Source organism: Mercenaria mercenaria, chromosome 16 (genome assembly GCF_021730395.1).
Source record: "Mercenaria mercenaria strain notata chromosome 16, MADL_Memer_1, whole genome shotgun sequence".
NCBI classification, from domain to species: Eukaryota; Metazoa; Mollusca; class Bivalvia; order Venerida; family Veneridae; genus Mercenaria; species Mercenaria mercenaria.
In genome coordinates, this window is record NC_069376.1 from 60,296,516 (window position 1) to 60,307,067 (window position 10,552).

A 10,552-nucleotide genomic window follows, 5' to 3' on the forward strand; every position below is an offset into this window, starting at 1 on the left:
TTGGGTTTTTTCCGTATGGTTTTATAATATAATCAGTTAAGAAAAGATTGTATACTGCCCACTCGGGGTCAATTATAACACCGTTGTCGTGATGTTGTTTTGTAAAAACGTTACTGTTAGTTAAATAACAACGTTCAAGGACAGAAACACCATCAAACTGTTTAGCAGAAGATAACATTTTTATATGACTGTTTAAAGTTGTTAGCTGAAAAGGAAATAAATATTTGGAAGGTTCTTGAGCAGCAAGTTCAAAAAGGTTATATGAATTATAATCAAAGTCCATAACATTTTGCCATTCGTGAATTGGTTCTGGAATTATATTAAAATTAGGATTATATTCTTTAATAATATCTAAAAACGTACTTTTTCCTGATGCAATATTACCTTCAACTGATATAATTTTTCTCATTTATATAAAATACTTATAGAAAAAATCTTTAATTAAAGTTAAAGTTAATAAAGCTCTTCTTCTTTTTTACTTTTATATCCATTAAGTTTAAATTCCTTCATATGCATTTCAAGAGGTGTTGAATAATTTTTTTTCTTTCTGCATTTCTAATAGTATTGTAAAAATATCCTGAATAACTTTATTTGGATCTTCTTTATTTACTTTTCCGATCCGTGCTTTTGTTATAAGTTGTTTTATTTTATGATGATGTGATTTTAAAAAAAAATTCTTGTCGTCAAGTTTTAGTCTGTTAGTAAATATGGTAATTACTGATGGAACAGCGCCAGCAACTGCTACAAATACAGGAATAGCTGGAACAAGTGCTAATGCAGCTGAACAACCAAAGACACCTGCTGTAATATATAACCCAGTACTTACTCTCCCACAAAATTTATAACTTTTTCTGTAAGCAGCAGCTAGTTTAGTTAAGTGAATAATTAATTGATCTATTGTTTCTATTCCATTATTATTAGAAATTAGATTTTTATTGCTCATTTATATAATTAAACTTTTTATTTCTAAATTAAATTTGTTCAAGATCGCTAAATGGTACCCAACTATTAAATTTTTCATTGTAACCTTTCCATTTTACTAAAGCTTGTTTTTTCTTATAGTCTCGTCTAATAACTTTTTCAATTCTAAAAACTTCTTGTGTAGTAGGTAAAAGTTCTTGTTTATAAAATGAACCTTGAATTATTTCATCATTTAAATCTTTAATAGTGTATGTTCTGGGATTTGTATTATTAATTTTATAAATTATAAATATTTCCTCTGTCCAGTTTGGTGTATATCCTTTTTCAAAATGCCTTTTAAGTTTGCTTAAGCGAACTCGATCACCAATTTTAAATTTTGCTTTGCTCTTTGGTATCTTTAAATCACCATATAAATTAAAGTAAACAGTACCTTTATTTAAGTTTTTACTAGCTTCGGTTGGTGTCATTTTTATACTAGAATGTTTTGTTTTGTTATATTTATCAACCATATCCTGCAAATTATCTAAATAAGTATAAGTATTATTTGCTGTAAAATATTTCCACATTATTCTTTTTAAACTTCTATTAAATCTTTCTATTACTACAGCCTTTCCTTCATTAAATGTATGGTACATATTAATTTTATTTTTATTCAAAAATGATTCAAACTTTTTATTATAAAATTCTTTTCCTTCATCTACCCATAAATTTTGTGGAATCCTTGCAGTCTTCGGGGACTTTTGTCCCTGAATTCTATCTTCAGAAATTATTTTTTCAAATGCTTCTGTAACAGATTCTCCGGTTTTATTCTTTAATGGAATAACCCAAGCATATTTACTAAATATATCAATAACGGTTAACAAGTACTTTACTCCTTTATTATATTTTGAAAAAGCTTGCATGTCAACTAAATCAGCTGACCAAGTATCATCAATATCATTAACTATCACTCTTCGTTTCCTAAATTTCCTTTTAATTGGTTTGTGTAATTCTTCTGCTAATTCATCACTCCAATTTATTTCGGGGGTATACTCTACCCCCTTTTCCCGTTTTTTGATTTTTGTCCGAGACCAAGTGTGTATTTCGTTTTGATGGCTGGTTTTACAACTAAATGTTTTGCAATCTTTTCTCCAAATGTTTTTGATTTAGTTTTATTTAAATTGGAAAGCATTTGCTTATCACATGTACTCTTTTTTACATCACTGTCATAGCAAATATCATGGTCCATACATACTGCATCCAGTTCATTGACAGGGGGTCCATTATCTAGGGGATTTCCTGGCCCACAATAATTATATCCTGGAAGTGTTAAACCTTTCTTAGGTAATAAAGGTAACATTGCTTTGTGAATATCTAAATTACCCCCTGTACTTTTAACAAACTTTGATTTCATTTTTCCACAAGATGAACAAGTAGCCCTTATCATTTTTCTCCCGTTTTTTGTTGTAACATAATGAGGATTTATATTATCAGTAAATCTTCTTTCTTTCAAACAATATATTTTATTTTGTAAACTCATCTATATCAAATGTATTTAAAATTATTTAAAGACTAATAATGTAGTTATTAATTCAAAATAAGATCAAATACATTACATTTTATTAATAAATATAATCTGCCAAAAGTTTGCCAAAAGTTTGCCAAGTTGGCAGACATTGTCACATTGCTGCCACTTGGCAGAAAAATGGCAGGCTTTTGATTGGTTGAATTTGTGTTTGCCAACGTTCTGCCAAAAGTTTGTCAAGTTGGCAGCGACTGCCACATTGCTGCCACTTGGCAGGATTTTGGCAAATATTTGGTGGAAGTGTTTAAAATTATCTTTAATCATATTTTACTATAGGTTTTAACAATAATTTGTTAAAATTTGTTTTAAATTTGTTGAAATTGGTCAGCATTGGGCGGTTTAGGTCAAGGGTTAAAATTAAGTTGGGTCAAAAGTGAGCCAAAAACCCCATATATATAACTACTGACCAAGTCTGTCCATGGGAGGTAATGAGTTAAGTGCAACACCCATTCACCCCCTATCACCAGCTTCAGCAGAACTTGGACTTATCAATCCTCCGTTTCTGTTTTTTGTTTCTTTATATAAGATTAATGTGTTTTCCACTGGCAAATCCGGCTACATGCATACACATATACTAGTAGACAGGCGACACCCTGTATACTTAACATAAAGTAAATGATTAGAACAGAATAAGTCTGGGAGCATTTGTAAACAAATTCAAAAACTTATTAAATAAATTGATAGCCATTCTTTGTGATGTACAAGGTAGTAACGATTATTGTTTCAGGTCTGGTATAATTCGTTAAATTACATTTATCTCTTCTTGTGAGGAAGCCATCCAGCTGGCTTACGGAAGGCCGGGGGTTCTATTCAGGTGCCTGCCCAAAGAAAATACAAAAATACTTTTATTGTACTCTCTATTTTCAGCAATAAAGATAAGTTTTTTCTACATTAAAATGTAAGTAACAATATAAAAGTAAACATTTACTACATTAAACGCTAGACTATTTGTTTCTTTAAGCAATAGAATATGAATATACATATTGATAAGTAAAGGTATTCTGTGCGTAAAGTCGAACAAAGGTTCATTGTTAATTGCTACCTGCAAACAGAAAATTTAAGCGTCGATCTTTCGAATTTTGAGATCGAAGCATTACGTGTTTATGTCACAGGAAATCGAAACTTAAGAAAGGAAAGAAGAAGTTTAATTCAAATTCATTTTCATGGTTTTGTTATACAGGTTTCTGTAGATTCATTGTGCAGGAAACTTTTTTGTTCTTTTTCTGTAGTAAAAAAAACAAACAAACAAATTCAATAAAGGTCTATCATCGCAAAAGCATTGAGACACGTTTCAAAATTGTTATATCCTTCTTGCATCAGATTCTGGTGTCTAATTTATAGGAAACTCGTGTTGAAATGTCGTTGAGTACACTTTATATTTAATTCTTTTGATGGAGGACTTATTACTAGCTTTGTGTCTTGGTCTCAGTTAGTTTAGTAAATAGTTACCTTAAAGCCGGACGACTGAACAAGAATGTTCATATCAAAGAATGCATCTGCTTGAAAAGGAAACTTTCCATTCAGTGCCCTTTCCTCTTTATTCCAACTACCGTTACAGAATGTGTTCCTTACAGTTACACCCTGGTCCTGCCTGACGCCAATATGAAAAATTGTGGCGCCTTGTCGACCCTCAAAATTGATGCTAAATCTGTAAAGATAGCAAAACGCAGCTACGGTAAACACTGTTGTCGTATTCATTGAAGTTGGATGAATGAATAAAATTCATACCTTGATCAAAATTTTAATTCTTGAATTTTCTGTATTAGTTTTATGATAACAGAACATATTCTTTATTACCAGTAACTTAAACAATACAATGTTTCTCGTTACATAGCTTATATAGTATCAGATAGTGAAATGAATACATGTGCTTATAGAGGGTGAACTAAAATAATAACACTAACTTGTGATATATAATTGAAGTATACTATATATGAATGCAAAGCAAATGGAACATTGCTGTCGTCGGAGCCATGGGTACAGTACTAGCATAGATATTCACGATATATAGATATAACATAAAGCATATTTCAATGAAACTTTAAAAGAATATGGTTCTTACAACTATCAAAACTCCTTGAAAAATGAGATAATACAGTAGTGTACAATTTTGCCTTTTAGTGTGGTTGATATGAGGATTTATCAACCAGTAAAGAGTGATATCGACCGAGGGCGTAGTCTTAGCTTAGCTTGATATCACCTTTTTTAGATCAATAAATCCTTATATTGACCTTGATAATAGGCAACACTTGTTTTATTCATTAATACAGTACTTTGAAGGATAATTTGATGCAGAGAAATCAAATGCGAAAATTTGCAGCGGTTGGTCATTTTTTTGCAATAGATACGACCTCACATTGAATTGACGTCAATACGTAATGTTTGGCTCCACCTATGAGTCAGTACGACATTTTCTTATTAATCACTTGACAATGTTAGATCAATGTTGTAGAATGAACATGACAATTACCGTCCCGCATTCTTAGAAGGTATTCCGCTGATATAAAACATGTTTCCTGTTTCAACAGACGATAACTTATGTACGAAAGGTAGTTCCTACAATGTACAATAACAATCAATATACAATAAACAGTCAATGTACAACGAACAATAAATATAAATAAACAATCATTCTAACACGACACGCATTAATTGCTATATAAAGATATAGCAAACAGCCTATATGAATCTTCGATACAATATGGCTGGCTGATACATTTTACCCCCAACGATTGTAACATGAGAGATTCTACTTCTGTTCCATTACGTACGAATATTATTCCAGTGCCAAATGGTTGTAAACAACATTTCAAAAACGTAATTATGATAGAAAGTCGTACTGATTTATCTGAAAGGAAGTAAAACATGTTTTGATCTCTAGGAGAGAATTAGCTCAGTTATGATTCAGCGTGACATCATAAAAGTATGAAATAAAATATGACGTCATAATAAGAAAAGTTAAGCTCAAACACGGACAAAAGTTTATGATTCTGTTATTGAATAGATCTAGTTTGTGAGCTGTAAGATTACTTATTTTTAAATACTTCTGAAAATTTTGATAAAAAAAAACATTTCTAAAGGTTCCGTTGGCTATGCAACACTTTTTAACCATAGGGGTAAATTGTAACACCATATGACACGAATGACGTATTACGCTGAAAATGTAGTACTGTAAATGCAAATTATTTGCGTTGTTAGAATCGAAACAGAACATGTTCCAATGATTTTATCAGTTAATAAAATATGTCGTTCGTATGCGGAAAATTATATCACTCGTGCTAAGCACTCGTGATTTAATTATTACGCATCCTAACTCCTGCCCATATTTTATTAACTGATAAAATATAGAAACAGATTTATTATTTCTTAAATCCAATTTTGGTGAAAAATATTTCGATCTAAGACTGTCCTCCATTGCCTAACTGTAGTTTTATTAGCATTTTTACAAAAATTATAAAACTGAAAAGTAATGGACATCTGATAACTTAACATACTTATTTATAAACTTATAATGATGAAAAAGGACATTTAATTTTCCCATCGGAAAAAAATAGATTATAATGCCCAGCCCATGTATAATAGAATATATAAGACTTACAGGATTATAAATTGCTGTGCTATCAAAGTGTTGACCACCAGACGCTTTTGATAGTTGATTCTATAAAGAATGTAAAAATATATACTTTAAGGTCGATCCACACCTTAGGACCGGAATATAGAAGTTTAACGGAAAAGTGTGACATTTGGCTCAGTTATAGATCAAACTCTGTATTTTCAGAATATATGTATTTTTTTTATCTGACGCTTTTGCGTACACGTTAAAACTACTGCTTTAGATAAACTTGTTCGACTTATATATGATTATATATGTTCTTAACTGAACACCAGTCTTTTTTTTATTCACTGCCTTTGCTTTTGGGCAATTTCTTTCCGGCTGAAAATTTAAACCACCGTTTTACCTTTAATATTATGACTAATAAATCATTTAAAAATTCATTAAGACTAATGTGATAAAGCTTAATTTTCAATTAATTATTATGCAGGCACATTTTAGACATGAGATATAATCGTTATACATACAAACGGGTAGCATGGCTGTATTAAAACAACAATTTATAACTAAGTATATCAAAATTTATTTGTTTAAAACATCTAACATTTCGGCAGTTTCTTAGAGTTTATTCTTTTATTTCATTTTAAAATAGAATGAAAATTCACACATTAAACATATTAAAATAATGGTTATTTAAAAAGAATCTGCATACAAATAATAACATTGACATTCAGAAATGCACTGTACATAAACATTTAAACTTTAGACATGTACATTATATCTTTAAACAATTAATCCTAGAACACAAAATTGAATCACCCAGTAAGAAATATAATTTCCTGCACACTGGACTGACGTTTCCGTTGATTTTACCCATGCCGGCAAAACCCATCTGCTCCCCCCCCCCCCTCCACCCTCACCCCCATGTCAGATGACTCTATTGCTGTTAATCACCACTAACGGTTCATGCACTCATTATATATATTGTTTTTGTAAAATACAAAAAAAATCAAATATAGTGATAGTTTCTAGCCTTTCTTTGATTCAGAATACGTTATTTTACGGTAAGAACATTCCGTTACACTATAAACGATAAAACTAATTAAAAGTGGAACTTTGTTATTGTGCGTCACTGAAATGTTATGACAGCATTTCTGCTTACAGACGCTAATTTCCCGCTCTTTGTGTACATACTCTACTATAGAAAGAGTGCTACAAAGAAAGTATTTCTATTTGCTTTTTTATTCTATTATATGAAAGAAAAATATTCTGTCAGAATAAAAAGCTTATACGTAGATCTATACGATATGAAAGAAAAATATCAGTCATGTATTTATGAATCGGATAGAAATATCCTTCCTTCGGCCACCATCGCATGGGCAGTAAGTCGGCAATCCTCGTTACCGGCAAAAGCGCAGGTGCGCTCGGGACGGATATTTCTATCCGATGCGTAAACACATGACATATATTATTAATCTAAGGCAGACTTTGAGTGGTATATGGATTGATGGAGAAATAGAAGGATGGACAACCGAACAAATAGTTTGAATGAACAGACGAAAAGCCGGATAAAGGGACTGACGGACTGGTATGAATGAATAGACGTACAGGGCTTCTGCCTGACATCATACACATACAGAATACCAGTATAACAGGTTTCCATTCTATTCGACACTTGCTTCAGTCATGTACACACCTACATGCCATAGCTAACCGCACGTTTGAGGGAAGATTATTCATAACAAGTTATTTTCATCTTGCAGTTTTTAATTAAGGACATAATTACAGTTTTCAGTTTACAGTGCTGTCTTTAATGTATATTAACTTCCACATATTAAATGCACAAGGAAATACATGTAAATGGACAATGTACTTTAACACGCGGCACAGTATGTAAGAGATTAAGCAAATTAGTGAATGTTTTACAACTTTTTACCATGAAAAAAAAAACAGATACAAAGACGTAAATTATATTTTGTTATAAAAAATGTCTTAGCCGCAACGTCGCATGGGATGCACACCATAATTGTGTATTATGAAATATTACACACTTCTACCCTTGCTGGCCATAACTGTCGCGAGTGGATGTACAACAGAATGTGTACCGTTGCTGGCAATCATGCTCACAAAGTTTCAGATCCTTTCTCCAAGAAAATGTGCAAGTCCATTGTTTATGTAGTTTACCACACACTATTTTGCTATGAGGGGCCGTAAATCAGCAAAGCCAAGATACCAACCGTCAAACTGACTCCTAAATAACCGTCCCACAACTTTGTCGGAGGTAGGGGAGATGTGCGGTCAAATACTGAGTAAAGCTCATCTTGATCATGACACCATCTCTGTGAGGAGATTCAGCTTCCATTATTGATACAAGTATTCAGGTCTCGATGAAATATGAGCCGCACCATGAGATAACAAACATAGTGCATTTGCGACCAGCATGAATCCAGACCAGCCTGCGCATCCGCGCAGTCTGGTCAGGACCCATACCGTTCGATAACAGTTTCTCTAATGGCAATAGGGTTTGAAAGCGAACAGTATGGATCCTGACCGGACTGCGCGGATATGCAGGCTGGTCTGGATCAATGCTGGTCGCAGATACACTACGTTGGTTTTCTTATGGTGCGGCTCAATTATAATTAATTAGCAACCGGTTTAACTTAGCCAAAAATATTTAAAACATACTAAGCTGCTTCTTAACATAATTCATAAACTCATAAACTAAACTATGTGACGACTTTGATATAAAATATAAATATCTACTGCCAGAAGCCACTGAATAACATTCCAGAGCCAGGCAGACATTTTCGTCTTCTAAAGACCCCTTTTCTTTAAGTAAAAATGATGGTTTGTTAAACAGGAGCGTCTGAAATAACTGTCGTTCTCCGGAATATTGTTCCTGCAAATCACAAATTCTTTTCTTCCAGTTCTTCCGTGTGCTACTGTTTAGGGTGCATTGTTACACATAGATGCGAAGCTTCTCATTTTAATAAACTGTGTGGCTACTTTAAGTAAAATATACCAAAGGAATTTATGTTCTCTTGAGAAATAAATCTAATGTTATTTTCAGTAGGTACACAAGAGCCATGATTTCTGCTTCTATTACTCTAATCCAGTCCATACAATATGACATGCCTCGATTAATCAATTTCACGCACGAGAAGGTCACGGGTGTGGTCAATTTTATCATTTTATATTCAAACCGGTTTTTTCTCTTCACAAATAATTAAGCAGACAAGTCGATAGTTCGTGTACAAAAATACCTTCATCACATGTTTGAAGAGCTGGCGTTTTCCAGTAAAGTTGCCACAAAGAGGAGGATGCAAGAAAATGAAGATAAGTTTTTGAACAAATTGCATTTTTTATTTATAACGTATTTCATTAAATTAAGGTAACTTGACAGGGAAAACCAAGATGGCGTCACGAAATTAGGGTTGGTCACATTATTTACTATTATAGACAATATGCTGCTACAGAGGTCTAAAGATGCATTTTAATCATTTAACACACACATAAACACTTGTAAAAATGCATTTAATTTATAAAAATATATAACCAAATGTTCTAAAACTCACCATGAAATCTAGTCAATTTTTGTGCGCATTTTGCGGAAAAGTTATGTATCCAAACTGAAAATAATTTATATCCTCATATCTTTGAATGTGTCCTTCAGGTGCTCCACCTATGAACAAAAAAACTTATCCACTGAGTTTTATGCTATTTGCTCCGGAATTTCATCAGTAAATTATAAATTTCTATATTTTACACCCTAAAATGTTGAAACCTGCCTGCAGTATGAGGGTCGTTAAAAAAATTCAAAGTACATGTAAGTTTACTTTGTCCTTATTTCTGAGACTTTACATCTTCACATATTAAGAGTTTTGAGTGATGTGTTCATTTCTTAGTTATTCTACATTGTTTGTATTTAAATTTTATAAAACATTTACAATCTTTTCAATCTGTGTCCTAGTTCAAATGTGTTTGCTACTGTTTGAATAACCCTCAATGTCAAAACTTTACTGACTTGCATGGAAATCTCATGCAAAGCATGGATCTTAGGCCATACTAAATTAATGTATGTTTAATGTAATTGATAAAGTACATTTTCTTGATTTTCTGTTGCCTCCCAAAAAATATAGAGACAGTTTAGATAAGGATTTCTTCATTTGAACATGAAAGGTCATAAAACATAATGTAATATACCCAAAATCAGCTATGTTTAGGTTCATTTTCCATTCACAGGACTGGGTGAGTTTTACAATAAACATATTTTTGGAATTGCATAGCCCCTTGTTACTGAATTTATTTGCAACAAAATATTGAAATTTATAATTTACTGATGAAATTCCAGAGCAAATAGCATAAAACTCAGAGGATAAATTCTTTTGTTCATAGGTGGAGCACCTGAAGGACATATTCAAACATATGATGATATAAATTATTTTCAGTTTGGATACATAACTTTTCCGCAAAATGCACACAAAAATTGACTAGTTTTCATGGTGAGTTTCAGA

The 10,552-nt window shown here is 32.1% G+C and overlaps 1 protein-coding gene across 1 annotated transcript; it reads right to left on the bottom strand.

The window, feature by feature from the left end:
* Nucleotides 1-3,348: 3,348 nt before the first annotated feature.
* Nucleotides 3,349-10,201, bottom strand: LOC128549748 (galectin-4-like). The gene is made up of 4 exons (XM_053527214.1): nucleotides 9,614-10,201; nucleotides 6,084-6,143; nucleotides 4,956-5,041; nucleotides 3,349-4,133 (listed from the first exon to the last, which is right to left on the bottom strand). Exons 1-4 carry the CDS (start codon nucleotides 9,614-9,616, stop codon nucleotides 3,920-3,922), a joined length of 363 nt encoding a protein of 120 aa, XP_053383189.1. The 5' UTR covers nucleotides 9,617-10,201; the 3' UTR covers nucleotides 3,349-3,919.
* Nucleotides 10,202-10,552: the final 351 nt, after the last annotated feature.

Bases quoted from the DNA above. Each gene is read 5' to 3' on its own strand.
- LOC128549748 (XM_053527214.1), bottom strand. The intron at 5,042-6,083 runs GTAAGTCTTATA...TGTACATTGTAG, and splicing joins GCACAGCAATTTATAATCCT to GAACTACCTTTCGTACATAA. The intron at 4,134-4,955 runs GTAATTGTCATG...CTATCTTTACAG, and splicing joins CCTTCTAAGAATGCGGGACG to ATTTAGCATCAATTTTGAGG.